This window comes from Dendropsophus ebraccatus, chromosome 1 (genome assembly GCF_027789765.1).
Source record: "Dendropsophus ebraccatus isolate aDenEbr1 chromosome 1, aDenEbr1.pat, whole genome shotgun sequence".
NCBI lineage: Eukaryota > Metazoa > Chordata > Amphibia > Anura > Hylidae > Dendropsophus > Dendropsophus ebraccatus.
In genome coordinates this window covers 73,513,927-73,537,388 of record NC_091454.1, presented here as the reverse complement: position 1 = coordinate 73,537,388, position 23,462 = coordinate 73,513,927, and the positions used below count along the sequence as shown (strand labels likewise).

The following is a 23,462-nucleotide window of genomic DNA, read 5'->3' as shown; positions in this document are numbered from 1 at the left end:
GATTTTATTCTAATAGCACGGTTCCTTGGTACTAACCATCAGCTATAGGTCTAACTAGTGAGGGAACAAAATATAAAATAAAGAGGGTCATACACTTTCTACTGTATAATCACTCATTTAAATTAAATTTTGGGGGAAATATTTTTATCCAGGGACATATGGGTTGTCCGTGTAAGATGCCCATATAGTCTCCCTAATGCTAAACTACTTATAGAATCTTCTAGAGCTGGTACAACAAGCCATTTACGTAAATACCGTCCCTGAGCTGCGTCATGCTACTGGGGTGGAACAAGGTGAAGTCAAGAAGAACAAATTATTCTCCTGCTTCCCTCCTGTAACCAATTTCACACAACCTTGACAATGGGCCTGAGGGAAGGGGATAGGCCATGTTCACACCTTTCAGTGTCAGCCAGATGTAACACGTACGTAACTGAATGAAATTATTAACCAGTTAATTTTGCACAAGATTTCTAGAGCTTGCTGATCCCCCCCCCCAATCTATAATAAGCATAGTCCATTGTTTTCTCTCCCTGTTGATTTATATCTGAATGCAAAAAAGGAAAAAGAAATGCCAAGAACTTCAACATGCGTTGCTAGTAGCTGCAAATAGTGTGGTTCAAGGACCATTTTCCATAGAACATTAATGGGTTTTGCAAGTTTTTTTGTGCCACGCTAGAAGTACCAAACTTAGTGTATACAGTAGCTTTCCCCGTGAGGAGGAGCAGGGTAATATGGACAGGTCAGATCTTCTATCAAGTATATTTTAAGAGGTGGTGCTTCCCTACAAAGCGTTACCTTCATAGATTTAATATGGATGCAACGGAATTTCACTATAGCATAGTTTAGATGTACATGGACATAAATAAAAATTAGTGGTTTTACAATTTGACAAGTAAATGCAGACTCCGGTAGACTGTTTTCTGTCCATATGGTACAACAGTACATGCTGTACGCTAAATGCTTGCATGGCTCCCATACAACATTCAAAATAACCTAGAATAACCTGACTGACTATCTTCTCTGAATGGATCTGCAACACGCTGCTATTTGTCTTGGAGACTGAAGCAGCACTGAATAATAAATACAACCACCCACATTTCATTACACACTCCAAAAAGACACATTCCTGAAGAGTGAAAAGCATGTAGATGGGGGGGGGGGGGGGGGGGGGGGAGAGGGATACAGCAGGATTTGGGATGTGCAGGACAAAGGTTTAACACCTGTCTGAGGTATTGGGGTGATCACTCTATGCAAGACTTGGATGGCAGTGCAGACAACAAATAGGTTCAGGATGACCTGGAAGCTCCCTTTAACTGGCCAGCAATTTAAAAGAACAAATTCAATACCGCTTCTAGAATATTTGCCACAGGCGAATATTCAGGAGTAAGAAAAAAAAATAAAAATATACAAACACACCTACAACAATTGAAACAACATTTTTGTTCTGTTGTCAGCCTTCCTCAGGATGCATTGGAGAACTAAAAAGGGGTTCTTTATGGAACACACAGGAATGGATTCCCCTGCTGTGACGCACTGGGCTCAGGTCTTGGGGCATTCATTTGAAAACAAGGCCTTGGCCTTTGTGCACAACCAGATTTGCCACCTTGTTAGTCGAATTATTATCCCCCACCCACCCGTCAGTCACCTTAGACAAGAATTTATCACATGCCTCTATTTGCATGTGATCCCCTTGGGGCAGTGCAGAACACATCCTTCCAAAAGCCATCAATATAAAAATAAAGCAATCCCACAGCACCCTTTATGTAAAGTTTTGTAACATGTTAATGAGAGATCTCAAATCCAGCAGAATCACTGGGACATGAGAGGTTGGTAGTACAGATGATCCCGCCTCAGGCTACTCCTTCAGCAAAAGATTGGAACTTTTTGGCTCGCTCCCTTATACCCTACTCCCCCAAACAATTCCTATCTGTCATGAAGGTTAGAAGGTTTGTGGAATGCTCTTGGTGCAAGTCTCTTTGTGGTGGCCTGCAGCAGGCACCCAGACACTCTCATTCATACATCCACCTTACGAACAGAACTCCGTTTGTAGTATGATGTTTCCTGAGAGTGCTAATTCTCTTCAATTAGATTTAAATCCAGGTCCGCAAAGTCGTGCTGGAAGAGCATTGCCTGGGAGCAGGACGAGTGATCCCTCCTACCCATGTTATCTTCTTCACTAAGTGCCAATGTGCAAGTTGTGACAGGACTTCCAGAAGTGCAAGGAGACTCCCCATGAAAAGCCATAAAAGGAGAAGAGCTGCCTTCATCAGAGTTGTCCAAGAAACACATAGCACCAGCGTTCTGCAAATAGAACAAGCTGTTAGTAACAGAAAAACAAGACCAGATAAATCATTCTAACCTGCAGTAGACCCTTGATAACAAACATCACCTGGTTCATCTTGTAGAAGTCCAGAGAAGGACGATGCCACCGTGTATCTTCCTCGTGCCTTCGCTTGATTCCACATTTCCTTGTGTCAAGATCACAAGGTTGTGATTGGCTGCGGGGCATACACTGCTGTCGCCGCACCAGCTCTGGGGTGGAAGGTGGGGAGCTGCTGGCTGAAGGGAGGAATCGTCCTGCATCCTTGATAAGTACGGGAGAAAGGGAAAAACGGCGCTGCAATGGAAAGCAGCTTGGCCCTTCTGCGTTTTCCCAGAATACAGTAGTTGGGGATAGGGTATAGGGACAGGGTGACTCCCGACACAAAGCCAGGCTAAAGAAGGGAGGGCTGTTGGCTTGGATGCAGCGAAAAGAGGCACTGGGGTCATTTTGGAACCTGAGATTGGAGACCCCTGGGGATGGACTTTGAGTCTGCACTCCCAGTACTGCTCCAACCCCACCACTGTTACATCTCCTCTTAACAGGAGTCCAAACTTTAGAACCACTAGGCCTCCAAATAGGCCTCCAGCGTGATAGGTCCTCTGGCACAGATAAGGAGCGGCAGTGTCTTTTCGTTGGTGGGGCTGGAGGTGCTGCAGAGTTCCCCGCCTCAGGTGCTTGTGAAGGGCTCCTGCTGTTAGGCGAGTTCTCTCTGCTAACAACAGGAAAATGAAGACTCAGGCTGGAAAGGTGATGGCAACCAGGTCGAATTCCGTCTTCAAGTTCAATTCGTGGGCAATGACTGACAAGCCCCCAGGAGCGTTCCTCTGTGGAGAAGGAATATAGTGTTAAATATATACTACAAAAGGAGACATTAAAAAACAGGTCATTATACTATACACAGTGTTAAAGATCAAGCAAACATCTGAGCCACAAACAGTCTTGCTCTAGATAGAATATTCGCTGTTGATATAGCTATTTATTCTTTTTTTGTTCTTTAGCATGTCAATTTCTTTTTTTTATAAAAATAGACACAGAAAGCTATGAACTTCCTATAAGATAACTAAACTCCTGTTTATTGCAAACACTGGTTAAAGTGTACCTGTCACAAAGGACGCTGACCCGATCAGTGTGAAATTCCTTCTGCTGTCAGAAGCCTGGGAATCAATGCATATGACTGCACCAGGTGTGTACTGTGCAAAACCCCCATTCTAATCCAATTGGTGTGGTTGTATGCAAACCAATATGGTTGTATCAATGAATAACCAAACTTCCAGCAGTAAGAGGAATTTCATGCCAATCGAGTCAGCGTCTTTTGGGACTGGTACACTTTGATAAGCTGATTTAAAGGGGGAAGGGAAAAAAAAAATCTAGAGTCACACAGCATCATATTGCTCAGTGTATTGAATACCAGTATCTGCTATAGTGTTTTATTACCGGATTTTCTATGCGCCACAACAAACTTTCAGACATGAACTAAAGATACACAAGAGCAAAAGTTGTCATTACTAAAATGCTACATTATTTTATCATCAGTCTTGGGAGTTACCATAAGAATTTCTATAATAACAATAAAATATAAACAGGAAATTGTAGAATAACTTGAATTTGAAAATGAGTTTTAGACAAATATTATTTTTTTTTGCATGCAAGTTTCAAGTTGTCCAGCTTTCTACCCAATCGAACCTTGATTTGTGGACAAATCAAAGTATTTAAAAAGGAATGTACCATTAGGCCTGGGCTGAAGAACTGGAGGTGGGCCGACCCACCCCTAGTGGGAAGAAACCCCCTCCCCTCTGTGATGTGGCTCTATTGATTCTAATGGAGCTGTGTCAGAGGGGTGGGGGGTTCCTCCCACTGTGGGTGGGTCGGCCCGCCTCCAGTGCTTCAGCCCGAGCCTGATAGTACATTCCCTCTAAAGTCAGTAGGAGAAAATCTGCAGCATGTAAACATACCATTTAAAAGTCCCATTTTAGGGCAGGTTTTTATAATTTCTTAAAGGCTGACAAAGATGACAAACTGAATAGTTTAACATATATAAAGCTATACTGTAGTTCTGACTAACCAGATTACCCTGGTGTGTACCAAAATAACAGAAAAGTCCGAGGCAGATCAGTTCAAACATGAGAACTTGTTAGCTAAAATTTTGGCTTTGTTTACAATTTGTTATGGCAGGACACAGTAACTTTTAGGTGTAGCTGTCATTATAACTTTTTAAAACAGTTGGTGTAATATAAAGCACGTTTGCAATTTGCATTAATTTTAAGGTTTAACCCCTTCGTGCTGCAGCTAGTTTGGGCCTTAATGACCAGGCTAATTTTTCAAAATCTGACCTGTCTCACTTTATGCTCTTATAGCTCAGTGACGCTTTAACGTATGCTAGCGATTCTGAGATTGTTTTTTCGTCACATATGGCACTTTATGTTAGTGGCAAAATTTGGTCACTACTTTGTGTGTTTTTTGTGAAAAACATCAAAATATCATGAAAAATTTAAAAAATTAGCATTTTATGAACTTTGAAATTCTCCGCTTCTAAAAAAAGAACGTCGTAGCACATAAATTAGTTACTAAGTCACATTACCAATATGTCTTCTTTATTCTGGCATAATTTGGTAAACATATTTTACTTTTTTAGGGTGTGATGGGGCTTAGAAATTTATCAGCAAATTATCACATTTTCGTGAAAGTTTCCAAAACTGATTTTTTTTTAGGGACCAGTTCTTTTTTTTAAATGGATTTAGAAGTCTGGTATCCTGAAAACCCCCATAAGTGACCCCATTTTGGAAACTACACACCTTAAAGAATTAATCTAGGGGTATAATGAGCATTTTAACCCTACAGGGGCTGGAGGAAAGTATTCACAATTAGGCAGTAAAAAAATGGAAAATTTAAATTTTCCAATGATATATACGTTTAGATTAAAGTTTCTCATTTCCAAAAGGAATATGAGAGAAAAAGCACCCCAAAATTTGTAATGCAGGTTCTCTTGAGTACAACGGTACCCCATATGTGGGCGTAAACCACTGTATGGGCACACAGCAGGGCTCAGAAGGAAGGGAGCGCCAATTAGCTTTTCCAATGCAAATTTTGCTGAAGAAGTTTCTGAGCGCCAGGTGCGTTTGCAGTGCCCCTGTAGTGTCAGCAGAGAGAAAACCCCCCCCATAAGTCACCCCATTTTGGAAAGTGCACCCCTCAAAGAATTCATCTTGGTGTGTGGTAACCATTTTGACCCCACAGGTATTACAGGAAAGTATTCAAAAGACAGTAAAAATGAAAAACTCGAATTCTTCCAATAATATGTTCGTTTAGTTTGAAATTTCTCAATTTCACGAGGAACAAGAGGAAAAAAGTACCCCAAAATTTGTAACCCAGGTTCTCCTGAGTACAATGGTACCCCATATGTGGGCATAAACCACTGTATGGGCACACGGGAGGGCTCAGAAGGGAAAGAGCGCCAATTAGCTTTTTCAATGCAGATTTTGCTGCAGAAGTTTCCGAGCGCCAGGTGCGTTTGAAGTGCCCCTGTAGTGCCATCAGAGTAAAATCTTGCCATAAGTCACCCCATTTTGGAAAGTGCACCCCTCAAAGTATTCATCTTGGTGTGTGGTGACCATTTTGACCCCACAGGTATTAGAGGAAAGTATTCAAAAGTAGACAGTAAAAATGAAAAACTAGAATTTTTCCACTAATATGTTCCTTTAGTTTGAAAATTTCTCAATTTCACGAGGAACAGGAGAGAAATGTCACCCCAATATATGTAAAGCAGGTTCTCCTGAGTAGAACGGTACCCCATATGTGGGCATAAACCACTGTATGGGCACACAGCCGGGCTCAGAAGGGAAGGAGCGCCAATTAACATTTTCAGTGCAGATTTTGCTGAAGAAGTTTCTGAGCGCCAGGTGCGTTTGCAGAGCCCCTGTAGTGTCAGCAGAATAGATTCCCCCCAAAAAAGTCACCCCATTTTGGAAAGTGCACCCCTCAAAGAATTCATCTTGGGGTGTGGTGACCATTTTTACCCCACAGGTATTAGAGGAAAGTATTCAAAATTGGCCAGTAAAAATGAAAAACTGGAATTTTTCCAATAATATGTTGGTTTAGTTTGAAATTTCTCAATTTGACGAGGAACAGGAGAGAAAACGTACCCCAAAATCTGTAACACAGGTTCTCCTGAGTACAATGGTACCCCATATGTGGGCATAAACCACTGTATGGGCACACAGCAGGGCTCAGAAGGAGCGCCAATTTACAGGAGCAAAACCGCAGCTAGTAATGGTTATTAGAATAGCGCAGTTACTAAAATAAAAAAAATAAAAAAATGAGATTACAGGTAATGTGTGGCGGTTATGGGCAACCTGGGGTGGTCAAGGGCAACGTGGGCTGGTCACGGGCAACCTGCTGTGCTTACAGACAATCTGGGATGGTTACGGGAAACGTGGGGTGGTTACGGGCAACCTGCAGTGATTACAGACAATCTGGGGTGGATACGGGCAACGTGGGGTGGTTAGGGGCAACCTGCAGTGCTTACAGACAATCTGGGGTGGTTACGGGCAATGTGGGGTGGTTACGGATAAACAGAAGTTCTTATAGGCAATCTGGGTCGGGTACCTGTAATCTGACATGGGCACCGCAATCTGGAGGGGGTCATTGGCAATTTGGTTGGTCAGAGGCATCATGTCGTGGCGTGGTCAGAGGCATCGTGGCGTGGTCAGAGGCATCGTGGCGTGGTCAGAGGCAACGCGCGGTGGTTACGTGCAATCTGGGGGGGGGGGGTTACATGTAATCTGGCATGATTACGGGGAACCTGGGGGGGTTATGTGCAACCTGGAAGGGTTACAGACAATCTGGGATTGTTACTGATAAACTGAAGTGCTTATAGGTAATCTGGGGTGGGTACATGTAATTTGGGGTGGTTACGGGCAATCTGGAGGGGGTCACTGGCAATTTGGGGTGGTTACGGGCAATCTGGGGAGGGGTTAGGGGTAATTTGGGCGTAAACTGTAATTATTACTATAATAAAAAGTGTGTGTTTTATTTTTTTGTATGTTTGTCACTTTTTGTACTTTACATATTCATTTTCACTGTATTACTATGATTACTGTGATATTTTCTATCTCAGTAATCATAATTCAGTGACAGAAACCAAATTGGTCTCCGTCACTTTAAATTTTCAGAGTTGGCTGGTTGTGAAGCGCATGTGCACTTCATAACCAGCCAGGACGTCGAGGAGGACGGAGCTCCAGGATCAGGTGAGTATATGGGGAAGGGGGGGATGACTGGGGGACGGGGGTGACAGGGGGGGGGGGGGCGACATCACTTTTTATCCCCTGTCACCAATCATTCATGGTGACAGGGGATAAAAAGTGCCGGGAGCACATGGTACAAGCGATCAGCGGTATATAGTATATACCGCTGATCGCTTGTACCGGGACCCCACAGGGGGGTCCCCGATGACTGCCCCATGCTCGCCGCTACCTCCGGTGGCGGAGAGCATGGGGCTTTCATTCATTTTAACTTTTCCATCGCTGTGAACAGACATTAGTCGGTTCACAGCGATGGCGGCGGCCATCTTGGAAATGATGGCCGCCGGGGGAGGGGGGTTAGTGATCGCCCTACTAGGGGGGGCTGATCTGAGGTCTGGGGGACACTTATTTCATCTCCCCCCGCCGTAGATTCACGGCGGGGGGAGATGAAAGGCGGCGGCAGCACCGGTAATCCCCTTTACAGACGGCGGCCGCTATAACGTTAATAGCGGCGATCGTCGGTTAGGGGGGGGGGGGGCGGGACGGACCCCACACACTGCCCCAACCCCTCAGCTACCTCCGGTAGCCAGGGGGATGGGGTGGGGGCCGTCCCGGCCCCGCAGCCTTATTCTCTGCCATCGCCGTAAAAAGCTGATGGCAGCAGAATAAGACCCTTAGTGACCGCCGTAAAAAGCCGTATCGGCGGTCACTAAGGGGTTAACACAAAGCTATTCTTCTATCCAGGCCCAGTCTCCTGAAGGCAGGAGACTGGCATGAAGTCCAGGCTAGTACAGCTCAATGTGTCCATCGCTAACGATGTCCATGCAGCCCTTACTGCCCAATTATCGGGCCAACTAATAGGTCCAGTAAACGAGCGCTCGCTTACTAAAATGATCAGGCTATAGTCAGGACCTTAACTTTAGCATGTTTTGCATTTAGACTTATTGGTTTATGTCTGCCTTGTATGATGTTTTATTAGGAGTTGTTTGAATAAAGGATTTTTTGACGTGCAACCTTTTGTACGCATCTGATTTTCCCCTTACTATTTTTTGTGGGACGCACAATGTAAGTCTAGGGGCCATTACGATCACAAACACAGAGCAGGTAGAAAGGCACACAGCAGGCCCTGACAGATAAAAACTTAACATATCACGTTTTTTGGGTGATGGGTAAACTTTACCTATCTTTTTGTGGTTTAAATCAGATCTGTAGTATGTAGAATATATATTGGTCTAAAATCTATTAAGCGCAAGTGATGATGTGCACTTCTTGCTGCCCACCAAAGATAAAGGGGTATGGTCTCCAACAGAGATGAAGTTTAGGTCACATTTAAAGGACAAGTGCCATGAAAAACTTTTTCCCAGTAATAGAAGCACATCACAAAGTTATATAACTCTGTAATATACTTCAATCACCTATCTGCCCCCCTTCCCTGTCTTTTCCCCCCTCCACCCCCCACCAGGAAGTGTCCTAACTCACACAGACCTGATTACTGTCGTCACCAGGCAGCTCCTTCTTGTGGGGATGAGTCATCAGCAGGAGGGCTGCTCTAGGTCCTGTTACAGCAGCCTCCCCCTCCTTGTCAGGTGACTCTGCTTGCTCAGCTTCTCTTCTCTAGTGACATGACTCCTTCACTGAGTCGGCAGCAGGAGAGAGGGGATGAGGGGAGGGGGGAGCTGCCTATGTGCCGGAGTCAGTCTGAGGGAAGATAAGCAAGTGAGATGTGACAAGTGATGGCTTGCAGTTGTTCAGCCAATGGGAGCTGAGCAAGCCTGTCACCTGACAAGGCAGGGGAGGGGGGAGGCTAGTGTAACAGGAGAAGGAGCTGAGAGAAGAGCTTGGTGACGGTGACGACAGTAATCAGGTCTGTGTGAGTCAGGACACTTCCTGGTGGGGGGTGGAGGGGGGAAAAGACAGGGAAGGGAGGCAGATAGGTGATTGAAGCATATTACACAGTTATATAACTTTGTAATGTGCTTCAATTACTGGGAAAAAGTTTTTCATGGCACTTGTCCTTTAATACGTAAAACAGGAGTTAAAAGGATACTTCAGAAGAGGAAAAAAATTTAATTAACAGATTTCAGAAAGTCATGGTGCCTTTACGCAGATTTATCTGACGGATTTTTGAAGCCAAAGCCAGGAACAGACTGTAAAACAGGGAACAGGTCATAAAGGAAAGACTGAGATTTCTCCTCTTTTCAAATCCATTCCTGGCTTTGGCTTAAAAAAAAATCTTTTAGATGATTCTGTGTTAACGCACCATTATGCAAACTTGTCAATCCTTCTAATATTTATCAGCTTCTGAATATCCTGCAGGTAGTGGTTTTCTTTTCTGTCTGACCAGCGGTCTCAGAGAGGCTCTCTATGGGGATTTGCTACTGCTTAGGACAGTTCCTGTCATTGACAGAGTTGGCAGCACAGAGTACTGTGTCAGACTGGAAAGAATACACCACTTCCTGCAGGACATACATCAGCTGATAAGTACTGAAAGACTGGAGATTTTCTTTAAAAAATAGAATTTACAAAGCTGTATAACTTTTTCGCATCCAATGATTTGAAGTACATAGCTATTTTTAATTTTTTAACCACATTATCAGATTGGTGCTGGTGCGGGGATCCTGGTGGAGCAGCTCTTTTTAAAGATGCTCCCCCCCAGTGTAATAATATCCCCTTCCTCTCTGACACACCTCCATTGATCTTAATGAAGCCTAGTCACAGAGGGGAGGGAAGCTGGGCCCCCTCCTTTCCTGACCAAATAATCCCGGTATATTTTTTTAAGCAGCCCACACGGACATGACTTTTAAAATGTCTTCTCTCCTTCAGTACTTCTCTTCACACTATAATTTTGTAAGTCCTCGTTTGAATGCATACCTTGTTATAAAGCCTAACGTGGTTGTTCCTATTTTCAGGAATAAATAGAGGATTTCCATATGTGCATTCTTAGAATAGGAAAAAACTGCACCAACAGTCTGCAGATGGATGCTCAATGCTTTACATTCAAAGTAAAATGCACAATGTATACAGAAATAGAAAAAGTGGATTCCAATTGGTGCCAGAATAACTCTTTCAGAACTTGATCCTCCTGTCTTGGATGAGCACGCTACCAGGCTCTCTCCGAACAAAATACTTCTTTATTGGATATCTAATGAAGTAGTATTTTGTCCGGAGAGAGCCTGGTGGTGTGTTCATCCAAGACAGGAGGATCAAGTTCTAAAAGAGTTATTCTGGCACCAATTGGAATCCACCATTTTTCTATTGCATACACCATATTGTAGCAGGATCCTGACAATGGTGTAAAAATAAAAACAAATAATGTGGAATGTGTCACCAAGACTTGTGCAGATTAGAGCCAGAGATTTTAACCCTCCACCTCCCCATTTGATGTTAACATATATACTGTACTTTGAAGCAAGTCTCATTGACAAATGCATAACATACGGGGGGGGGCATCTATGGGTAAGGTTTCTTGACATGCTCTGTGACCTGTGCAGAGACAGTGAGGCCCAGCTCTGGTAATCGCCTATTGTGAATGGTGTAACATTTTTACTTTAAGGGTATGTTCACACTGCGTAAACCAGGCGGAATTCCACCTGTCTCAGTGTTACACTGCTTCTCTATGGGAAAGCGTGCGCTACTCTGCTGCTACTGCTCACCGCTCAAAGTAGGGACATTTCACTTCTTTGAGTGGAGAGCAGCAGAAGTAGAGGAGTGTGCGCTCTCCCATAAACAGGTGGGATTCCGCAGTGGAATTCCGCCTGATTTACTCAGTGTGAACATACCCAAACAAGGAGACTGCTGGTAAGTTCTCTATATAGCAGAAAGTATCAGCTTAATATTAGGCCTAGTGACCAGAATGAAAGTTGCACAATTTTAGGATTATTCTATAATACAAAAAGGTAGTCTTCGGGGTTTTTTTTTTTTAGTAATTTTTCATTTTTACTAGCAAGTGTGCAAAAACACACTTGTCAGGAAAAAAATCCTTGTGCTGTACTGCTGAAAGAAAAGCCTCAATGGGTCATGTCAAGCAGTACAGTATCACTAGTTATATAGCTGTGGACTATTGCACTACTAGCAGGCAATTGAACTTAAAACAGTGCAAATGCAAGATCCTAGCATACACAAAACAGTGTTGTTGCTTTTCAGTAGTCTATTTAGCAATTTGGTCTAAAACATACAAAAAAAAGGGGGGGGGGGGGACAACCATTATTAGCTGTTTGTACCCACAATTTGCCATTCTTATGCATAGTTACTCTGCCCAGGTGAGTTGCCCAGTACTTATGGCATGATATTCATAAACTATGGAGTCAAGGATGACCAGTGCTATAAGGTTTTCACTAAATATCATGTGCTACAAAGTGGTCCAATTTTAAGGGTTTATCCAGGCCTAATAAGAGTGATGCCATTTCTGGAACAAAAAAAAAAACCTTTATCAGTTTGTGATAAAACACAAACCCAGGACAGGTATTCTGCTGTTTTTGCCAGAAAGTAGCTGTGCTCTTTCTAATCTTGGATAACTCTCACATGTAATGGTATATGTCTTTTTGTCCCTTAATACCCTACCATTACAGCATTGATACCATGTAAGCACAAAGACTTATCTTTTGATTATGAGAGTTATGTTATTCCTGTAACAATTGGTACATTGCACTTATAACATACAGGGAGACGTGCCCACTTAGCTGCTCTCCTCCAGCTTTTTCAGGGTTGAAGGACCACCCCAATGACACTGAGAAACTTTTCACATCCAAAGTTATATCTACGATTCCTCTGACAAAGCACAGCTGTTCAGAGTAAAACAAAGATGGTGCCCTGGTGGTTTGCATCCTTTACAACGAAGTCTGTATGTTTATCTAATAGAAGGAACACCAACTGTCCAACCACTTTATAGGTGCTCAGCTAAGCTTCCAGGGGTGTATAAAATCCTGTACGTCAGCACTCATGTACAAAGATGGAGGTCCATGGGTTACATCAATTCAGTCGCTAATGAACGGTGTAACATGTAGCTTGATAGCTCAGTGCTAAATGCAACAGCCATTATTCCCAACAATGAGCTGCTGTCTGGCAACAGAAAATAGGTTGAATTTTAAGTTTAGCCTTGAAAGTGATAAATTATTTTCAATACAACAAAGTAACACAGTAACTCAACCAGGAACAGGGAAATTCATGTCTCCATCACAATAATTGCTGACAACTACTAGCACTGACTGATATGGGCAACCCAACTGGGGTGGACCCCCTCACATGTATTCCAGAAGTCTATGCTGTCTTATTCACAACCATCCAGTTGTGGCTACGACTGGACACGGAAGCTCCCGAACAGAGATGAGCAAATATACAGAAATAACGTAGCAAATCGATTTGTCAGTTCGGCAGTCGGCTTTGCAGCCTGCTGCCTTTTAACTTGCGTCACGGAGTGACAGTTTCTCCTGGGGTGCTGGGAAAAGCTGTATCCAGTCCTAAGATATTTTTCCCAGTTTCTCAGGACTGTATCCAGCTTTTCTCAGCACCCAAGGAGGAGCGGCAAGGAGTAAGGGCTCTATTACACGGAACGATAATTGGCCCTATCTGGCCAATTATCGTTCCGTATAATAAACAACGATCAGCTGATGACAATGATCATCGGCTGATCGTTGATATAGGTATGGACCTATAATTGTCCGGCACTGGCTGTGCATTGCTACGTGTAATAGCGGTGCACAGCCGGCGGCTGACGATCTGCATACTGAATACATTACCTATCCATGGTCCAGGGCTCCTCTTGCACTTTGCTTCTCCCTGGCTGCTGCAGCTTAAGAGCAGCCTCTCTTAGCTGACAGGCCGCTCTGAAGCTGCAGCACACCGGACCCAGGGAGAAGAAGACCGCAAGAGGAGCCCTGGACCATGGACAGGTAATGTATGCAGTTTCAGCAAGGGCTGCAAGGACATCGGTAATGATGTCCATGCAGCCCTTGTTAGACGATTATCGGCCCGTGTAATAGTACCCTTAGAAGGCAGCAGGCTGATAAGCCGGCTGCCGAGCCAACAAAGCAATTACTGTATATTCACTCTTCCCTACCCACTAACTTGGATACATATGCAATGCAAGGAAACACTAAATGGCTTTCCCTCTTTCTTGACAAGGGTTGTCCCAAGTTTCAACAGTCAAAAATATACAGTGGTCCCTCAAGTTACAATTTTAATTGGTTCCAGGAAGACCATTGTATGTTAATATTATTGTATTGAGACCAAGACTCATGGAACAGTACTAACTGGTCCTAAAAACCCCCAACAGTTATGCAAAAAGAAAAAAAAAAAATTAAAGAAAAATAAGCAGATACATTTGGCTGAAACAAGCCCTTACATAGAACAGTCAGAAAGAGAAGACAAATTACTTTCCATGTAGAGGACCGGAGAATTTTCAGGATCCTGTACAGTTCACCCAGGGTCCCAGAAAAATAAAATTAAGCCATCCTCACCCAAAGGAACAATTCATCCTGAGAGCAGTACAGGACATGTAGTATCACATGTACTGTAAAGAGGCATTACTAGCATCTTAATGACCACAACATGTCTTCTGTCGGCAGGGCAAAAGTAGCCTGGCATTGGTCTCCTGTGCAGAATATCACAAGAACTTGGATGTTGCATGACAGCAGAGCCCCTGCTCTAACTATCAAGAGCATAGCAACCTTCGCTCCTTAAGGTTTAAGGTGCTGTGGTCAAATGGTGATTGTGGCATTTAAGTGGTTTCTAGACTTTTGTTACCCCATCAGCACTGGGGTGACCCAATAGCTGACATGTAGATTTTCTATAGCAGCAGGGGACCTAATGAAGGTCCCCATGTGTGTCATTTGTGCCTGCTTGGTTTGACCTCCACCAAGGCCAGTTAGGTTACCAATCAACACTATGTTGACAGGATAATGCACTGCAATATACTAGTAGTACAGTGTTTAATATTAGAGATTAGGGCTGGGCGATATGAACGATATGCAAAAAGATCGTCATCAATTCGGATGACGATATAGATTTTTGGCATATCGTCATATCGCGATACATGCCCACGGAGCGGTAGTGAATAGGCTTCTCACTTACCGCTCCGTGGTACCGCGCTGCAGGGCCCTCCGTACATGCATCGTCAGCGCGCTAGCTGACGATGCGTGTGACGTCAGGTCTCTCCCAGTGCATGCTGGGAAGAAGACGCGGCTTGTCTCGCCTCGCGGACTCCATCAGCCAGCCCTGCAGGAAAGGTAAGTAGCAGAGGGGTCGGGGGCGGCAGATGGCTATAGCATGGGGCTGATGATGGCCCTGGCTGGGGGGACATGATAAGGCAATGGCATGGGGCTTGGCTGGCACATAGGGAAAGCTGATGATGGCACAGGGGAAAGACTGATGACTGGCACAGGGGAAGGACTGATGACTGGCACAGGGGAAGGACTGATGACTGGCACAAGGGGGGGCTGATGGCACAGGGGAGGGCTGATAACTGGCACAAGGAGGGGCTGATGGCACAGGGAAAGGCTGATGACTGGCACAAGGGGGGGCTGATAACTGGCACAGGGGAGGGCTGATGACACAGGGGAGGGCTGATGACACAGGGGAGGGCTGATGACACAGGGGAAGGCTGATGACACAGGGGAAGGCTGATGACACAGGGGAAGGCTGATGACACAGGGGAAGGCTGATGACTGGCAAGGGGGGGTGATAACTGGCACAAGGGGGGGCAGAAGGCATAGGGGAGGGCTGATGACTGGCAAGGGGGGGTGATAACTGGCACAAGGGGGGGCTGATGGCACAGATGGCACAAAGGGGGCTGATTGCACAGGGCTGAGCCGCTGATGGCACGTGGGTGTGCCGTGGTGTGTGTCACATTATCTTGTTAATGCCCATGCTGTTTGGTTCTAGTCTTCTTTATTGTTAATTTAAGATGGGTTATTTTCGACGTTGAAAATAACGCTTTATTAGTATAAAAAAAACCTTGGCTCCTAGATTCTGATGAAATTTGTCAAGCCCTGACATAAGGGATGATGGTGCTGGCTGGGAGACAGGATGATGGCAAAAAATGGCATGGGGCTGATGGCACTGGCTGGGGGACATGATGATGGTGGCATCATGGGGCTGATAAATAAAGCAATTTTAGCAATATGTTACTAAGTCTTAAGGTTTTTTTCTTATAAGAGTAGTACTCGGATTAATACTCAATTGCTAAAATAATCATTTCCTGCAGCCGTAGATCTCATCAAGCTGTGTGCCTGTTTTGGTCAACTCGCAAGCATGGAGGAGGAGCTTACAAGTGTGGAGGAGGAGGAGGTGCTCATAAGGAAGACCGGTGTGACGTCGGTCATATGGACCTGGTTTGGGTTTAAGGAGCCAGATGTTGAGCAGAAAAATATAATCTGCAAACTATGCCGGGCAAGAATAATAGCGAAGATGGGGAATACAACTAATTTGTTTTATCACCTCAAAACGAAGCACGTTTTGGAATATGAAGATAGCCAAAAACTGCGCCCTCCACAAAAGCCCAGTCAGTCAAGTGGAAACCAAAAAGGTGGCCCTGCGCCTACACAGCAGATTAATATTTTAAAAGCATTTTCTAAAGGCATTCCATATGACAAAAGAAATCGGCGGTGGATTGAGATTACAAATGCCATTACCCTGTTCCTGTGTAAGGACATGGTGCCGTTTCTTACAGTGGAGAAAAGCGGCTTTCAGAACATGATTAAGACACTCGATCCACGTTATGAGGTACCTGGCCGCAAACACTTTACCCAAACTGAAATGCCCAAACTGTATGACAAAGTCCGCGAGCAAGTAAAGAAAGAACTTCAGAGTATAAAACACTATGCAACCACTACGGACTTGTGGTCCAGTCGCACAATGGAGCCTTACATTAGTCTTACAGTGGAAGTTGTGCAGCAGATGCCTACAGACAGCTTATTTCCCCGAGGATCATACTGGTGAACTCATATCTCAAGGATTAAAGGAAGCACTCGAGTCATGGGGACTTAAAGAAGAGTTACAAGTCTGCATAACCACCGACAATGGCGCAAATATCGTGAAAGCTGTGGAAATGAATGGCTGGACAAGACTGCAGTGCTTTGGCCACAGGCTCCACCTTGCCATCGGTAGGTAAACGTTTCTTTTAGTCCGAGTCGAGACTAGTTCAACATTATGCGGGGGTATTGTGCTAATAATATTTTCTAATTTTGTCCTTAGAAAGAAGTGTGAAAGATGCCCGTGTTGAACAAGCAATTGGCAAATGCAAGAAAATAATGAGTGCCTTTTCTTACACTTGGAAAAGGAAGAGAGAAATGGCTAATGCCCAGGCTGAGCTAAACCTGCCTCCTCACCGCCTCATCACTGAAACACCAACAAGATGGGGGTCTCGACAACAGATGATTCAGAGGCTGCTTGAACAAGAGAAGGCCATATCACAGGTCCTGAAAGCAGACAGGAAAACCAGGCACCTGGTACCAAATTGGCAGGACATTGAGGTGTTGGAATCTATAAACAAGACCCTCAATCCCCTGTTGGAGTTCACAGATGCTCTGTCTGGAGAAGAGTATGTGAGTGTGTCTTATGTCAAACCTGTGCTCCACCTTCTAAACAACACAGTTCTTCCTCTAGCTGATGATGACATTGACAGTGACACAGACCTGACGAAGGACATGAAGAGAGTCATCCTCAAGTATTTAAATGAGAAGTGCTCAGACCCTGCAACTAATGACCTCCTGGATATGGCCTCCTTTATCGACCTGCGCTTCAGATCATCATATATAGCAGATGACCGAAGAGAGTTCATCTTCACAAAAGCAGCAGCAGAAATTCAGGCACTACAAGAGACGCAAGCTGTGTCTGCCACAGAGTCACCACCATCACACACAAGCACAGGAGCTCAGCCCAGGAGCCCACACAAGCACAGGAGCCCAGAGAGAACCCAAGAGGAGTAAACGAAGTCTAGGCAGCTTTTTTAAAAATGCTTCTGCTCAGCCTGGCCCAGCTGCCTTTACTGAGAGAGAAGCAATTGAAATTGAGCTTAAGAGTTACCTGCAGGCACTGGATGTAGAAGGCGAAGCTGACCCATTGATGTGGTGGAGGCTGCACCAGGCTAATTTTCCCAGGGTGGCAAACCTAGCCAAGAAATACCTTTGCATACCTGCCACGAGTGCCCCCTCAGAAAGGGCATTCAGCACCAGTGGCAACATAGTAACATGCCACCGATCTGCACTGAAGCCCGAGACTGTGGACAAACTTGTGTTCCTGGCAAAAAACCTTGTCTGATGTGCCAGAAGTTTAATCACGGCACACAACATTAATGTTGTTCTTGTTCAGTCATGTTAGTTTGCAAATTTGTTGTATATTTACAGGGAACCTGTCATCAGCTTTAGGCTGACCTAGAGGGCACTGGGCAGCATAAAGTAGTGACAGAAATTGTGATTTCTGCGGTGTGTCAATAATGAGCTAAAAGTAAGTGGTTGCTGAGAACCAGCCTCTTAATCATTGCAGCTCAGGCCTAGAAAGAGTCAGATCTCCCTGAGAAGAGTCATGGTTATTCCCAATCTCCTGCTCTCCCTGCCAATCTGCTGATTATTGGCAGTTCTCTCCTAGAGAAAAAGGGAACTAGGCAGAAGACGGTCAATCAACAGCAGGTGGGCGGGGAGAGCAGGAATTTATTAATACCCATGGGCCATGACTCTTCTCAGGTGGTCATGACTTTTCCAGGCGCAGGCTGCAATGATTGTGATATCGGTTCATCTTGGCAACCACTTACTTTTAACTTAAAATGACAGACCTCTGAAATGAACTCATCTGTCTCTACTTTATGCTGCCATTAGTAGGGGCAGCACAACACAAAATTGATGTTCCATTTAATGGCAAAGAAACCTGTTGAACTTGAAGGGTTTTTAGTTCAAATATGTGCATACTTTGCAAGTGTGAAATTTGTTCTACATTTAAAGGGAAACTTTTATCAACTTTATGCTGACGAGTTCACTGAGGGCACCAGCATAAAGTAGTGACAGATATTGTGATTTCTGCGGTGTGTCAATGATGAGCTAAAAGTAAGTGGTTGCTGAGAACCAGCCTCTTAATCATTGCAGCTCAGGCCTAGAAAGAGTCAGATCTCCCTGAGAAGAGTCATGGTTATTCCTAATCTCCTGCTCTCCCTGCCCATCTGCTGATGATTGGCAGTTCTCTCCTAGAGAAAAAGGGAACTAGGCAGAAGACTGTCAATCAACAGCAGGTGGGCGGGGAGAGCAGGAATTTATAAATACCCTTGACTCTTCTCAGGTGGTCATGACTCTTTTTCAGGCCTAGTCTGCAATGATTGTGATGTTGGTTCTTGGCAACCACTTACTTTTAACTTTTAAACGACAGACCTCTGAAAACAACTCACCTGTCTCTACTTTATTCTGCCGTTAGTAGAGGCAGCACAAAGTTGATGACAGGTTCCCTTCCCTATTATGGAAAAGAAACCTGTTGAACTTGAAGGGTTTTATGTTTAAATATATTGCACAACAATAAGGCTATGTTCACACTACGTATATTTGAGGCTGTATAGCAACCAAAACAAGGAGTGGATTGAAAACACAGAAAGGATCTGTTCACATAATGTTGTAATTGAGTGGATGGCCGTCATTTAATGGCAAATATGTGCTGTTATTTTAAAACAACGGCTGTTATATTGAAATAACGGCAGTTATTTACCGTTATATGGCGGCCATCCACTCAATTTCAACATTGTGTGGACAGAGCCTTTCTGTGTTTTCAATCCACTCCTGGTTTTGGTTGCTATCAAACAGCCTCAAATATACATAGTGTGAACTAGGGCTGGGCGATATGAACGATATGCAAAAATATCGTCATCAATTCGGATGACGATATAGATTTTCGGCATATCGTCATATCGCGATACATGCCCACGGAGCGGTAGTGAATAAGCTTCTCACTTACCGCTCCATGGTACCGCGCTGCAGGGCCTTCCGTTCACGCATCGTCAGCGCGCTAGCTGACGATGCGTGTGACGTCAGGTCTCTCCCAGTGCATGCTGGGAAGAAGACGCGGCCCGTCTCGCCTCGCGGACTCCGTCAGCCAGCCCTGCAGGAAAGGTAAGTAGCAGAGGGGTTGGGGGTGCAGATGGCTATGGCATGGGGCTTGGCTGGCACATAGGGAAGCTGATGACTGGCACCGGGGGGGGGGGGGGGGGGGGCTGATAGATGGCATAGGGGAGGGGGAGATGACTGGCACCGGGGGGGGGCTGATAGATGGCATAGGGGAGGGGGAGATGACTGGCACCGGGGGGGGGGGGGGCTGATAACTGCCACAGGGGAAGGCTGATAACTGCCACAGGGGAGGGCTGATAACTGCCACAGGGGAAGGCTGATAACTGCCACAGGGGAAGGCTGATAACTGCCACAGGGGAAGGCTGATAACTGCCACAGGGGAAGGCTGATAACTGCCACAGGGGAAGGCTGATAACTGCCACAGGGGAAGGCTGATAACTGCCACAGGGGAAGGCTGATAACTGCCACAGGGGAAGGCTGATAACTGCCACAGGGGAAGGCTGATAACTGCCACAGGGGAAGGCTGATAACTGCCACAGGGAAGGCTGATAACTGCCACAGGGGAAGGCTGATAACTGCCACAGGGGAAGGCTGATAACTGCCACAGGGGAAGGCTGATAACTGCCACAGGGGAAGGCTGATAACTGCCACAGGGGAAGGCTGATAACTGCCACAGGGGAAGGCTGATAACTGCCACAGGGGAAGGCTGATAACTGGCACAGGGGAAGGCTGATAACTGGCACAGGGGAAGGCTGATAACTGGCACAGGGGAAGGCTGATAACTGGCACAGGGGAAGGCTGATAACTGGCACAGGGTAAGGCTGATGACTGGCACAGGGTGGGCTGATGACTGGCACAGGGTGGGCTGATGACTGGCACAGGGTGGGCTGATGACTGGCACAAGGAGGGGCTGATGACTGGCACAAGGAGGGGCTGATGACTGGCACAAGGAGGGGCTGATGACTGGCACAAGGAGGGGCTGATGACTGGCACAAGGAGGGGCTGATGGCACAGGGAAAGGCTGATGACTGGCACAAGGGGGCTGATAACTGGCACTTTATTTTAAACAATTTTGTGTTTTACTAACACTTAATCTTTACATTGTTTGGAAAAAGATCTGTTATACAATACAATCTTAAAAAAATTCTTAGTGTTGTAATTTGTATACACACACAAAAAAATTGATATATCGTTATATCGTGCATGCATCAAATTATATTGTGATATAAATTTTAGGCCATATCGCCCAGCCCTAGTGTGAACCCAGCCTTAAGCTGCACATAATTATGTTATCAGGACAACAGGACGAAATTTTATGTTTATTTTTTACATTTAATTCGCACTTTATTTTAAACAATTTTGTGTTTTACTAACACTTAATCTTTGCATTGTTTGGAAAAAGATCTGTTATACAATACACATCTTTAAAAAATTCTTAAAGTGTTGTAATTTGTATACACACACAAAAAAATTGATATATCGTGATATATCGTTATATTGTGCATGCATCAAATTATATCGTGATATAAATTTTAGGCCATATCGCCCAGCCCTATTAGAGATAAGAAAATTTAAAGTCCCTTTGTGAAACTAAAAAGGAAATATTATAGTTTTGGAAAATATTTTCTTATATTAAATATAAAAAATACCCCACCCCCTCTCCCAAAAAAAATTCAACTACAAAATTTCTGCTTACAAAATTATTGGTCTTTAAGGTGCTAGACAGCCAATCCGTGCACGTACTGATTCCCCCCCCCCCCCCATCAGATAGTAAGCCATTCTCACCCAAATGGTCAACCAATGTCTGTGATCACCTGTAACTTCACACCCACTTTTACTCAAATGAACGACTATCAGGAATCCAACATTCAGGATCAACAGACACAAAGAGGGAATGACAAAATTAGGTAGATTTCAAATAGTGTCACATCTTAATTTAGTGCAAGGCAAGAAGCATCATGTTTGAACTGCAAATATGGTTCCCATTATAGCATCACTGAACTAGTGTAATATAAGCAATCACACAGCAACTGCACCCTGCATATACACATACACAGTGCAAAATGGTGCACACAAAAGCAACAGTAATATGGAGAGGTAGATGGTGCAATGAGTTTCATACACGCAGACTGATATAAACTGGAATGTTAATTTCTTAGGAACCTTTAAAACTAGTTTTGGTTATAGTCACAAAATTTAAGAAATAAAAAAGTCACACTTGACATACAGTCAAGTAGCACAATTGTCATATTCCCATGTAGAAGCCCAGTACTTAGATCAGCCAGGTTTCACATGCACACCACTGATCACTGATGGTACAGGCACTCTTACGGAGGGGGGAAAAAAAATCCATGGAAAGTGGCAAATGCAGGTAATGTCCACCGTGCCTACAGCTCACTTAAATATATATTCATTTACCTGTCACAAAATGGTACGGACTGCTGCAGCCCTCAGGGTCTGGATGATCAGGCAGTGGCTGAGAGAGACACAAACATAAGTGAGAGCTGCTGCAAAGTACTAGACCAGGCTTCAGTTTTCACAATCCACACGTGTCTCCACAGTGTATTAAAGGGGTTCTCCTAAAACTGCAGTCTATTTAATGCAAGTTTCCAGCCCCTTTTCCCAATATCATTTAGTTTTAATGCACAGGTCCAGCTACAGCCTGGTTTGCATCAGACATAGCTCACTGGAGCACTGGCCACTGTTCTAGCTGGCTTCCCCTGCTGGTCTGTGAATGGGCACACTTTGACCCTCTGAAATAGTGCGAGGACATAAAGTAAGCAAAATTCACGCCTTTTAATATATGCAAGGAACAGGAGTGAATAAATAAAATAAAGTAGGGGCACAACATTAGTTCAGATATCGGAGAACCCCTTTAAAAGTATTGTGCTGCTTTTACCTTTCAAAATTCAAAGATGCAGAAATAGCATTTTAATGTTATTTCCTAGTGAAAATAGAACTCCCTTGTCCGACCTTCCCAAAAACACATTTAGAAGCACGTCTGCGTTTAACATAACACGACAAAACAAGTCACCATTTTTATATAGTTAGAAACATGCACACAAGATTACTACAATCTTCAAATAAGCCCATTACTTAAAGGGATATTATAAGTAATAAAAAAACCACAGTGCAGTCACCTAGGGCTGTACAATAAACTATGGCATACTGTACAACTCACCTGGTCCAGTACAGAGGTCCCTCTGTTTACTTCCCCTAATGTTGATGCGCATTCCCTGTTGTTCTGATGAAGGTCACTGCGGCCTTAATGGCTTCGGAGTGTCATCAGGACAGCAAGGTGGGCACGTCATCAGTGGAAGTAAACACAGAGAACAGGGTAGATTGGGGCATCAGACTGGGCAAGCATGAAGTAGTTTGTTATTTTACACCCCTAGCAGGCTGTAGTATGGTTTTGAAACAAATAAAAATGACCCCTTTAAAGGGGTTCTCTGAACACTCGAACACAGGGTGATAAAAATCAGATCACTGGGACTACCACCAATCAGGAGAACAGAGTTCCCAAGATCCTCTGTTCAAATGAGGCGACAGTCAAGTAATTTATAGTGCTTAAAGGGGTTATCCAGAGAGCAGAAAAGCAGAAAAAGGAAAAAGTCCTACCTGTTCTGCTCTTTAGTGCTGCGCTTCCTCCCTGGCTGTCTCGGATGATAACTTCCGAGAAGGGGGGGCAGGGGTAATGCATGTTGCAGGCATTGCGCATGCCCGAATGCAATGTCCAATTGCGGCCTGATAACACTGCAACATCGGTAACATCCGGCAGCTATGCATTTCTATCGAATGCACAGCTCTGGATCATCATTTTGGGGAAACAAAAGAAAAGGGGCAGCACAGATATTTACCCAGTACACC

At 44.5% G+C, this 23,462-nt stretch overlaps 1 protein-coding gene across 7 annotated transcripts in view; it reads right to left on the bottom strand.

Moving 5' to 3' along the window:
- Nucleotides 1-1,162: 1,162 nt before the first annotated feature.
- FAM53C (family with sequence similarity 53 member C) overlaps nucleotides 1,163-23,462 on the bottom strand; it is a 29,925-nt gene continuing 7,625 nt past the window's right edge. For 6 of the 7 annotated variants that reach the window (XM_069972931.1, XM_069972926.1, XM_069972916.1 and 3 more), the window contains exons 3-5: nucleotides 22,014-22,071; nucleotides 2,390-3,147; nucleotides 1,163-2,301 (exon numbers count right to left, since the gene is read on the bottom strand). In XM_069972931.1, the coding sequence (XP_069829032.1) occupies nucleotides 2,071-2,301; nucleotides 2,390-3,147; nucleotides 22,014-22,071 (1,047 nt within the window). In that variant the 3' untranslated portion in view covers nucleotides 1,163-2,070. The remainder of the gene's footprint in view (nucleotides 2,302-2,389; nucleotides 3,148-22,013; nucleotides 22,072-23,462) is intronic. The other variant, XM_069972939.1, reaches the window with a different exon arrangement.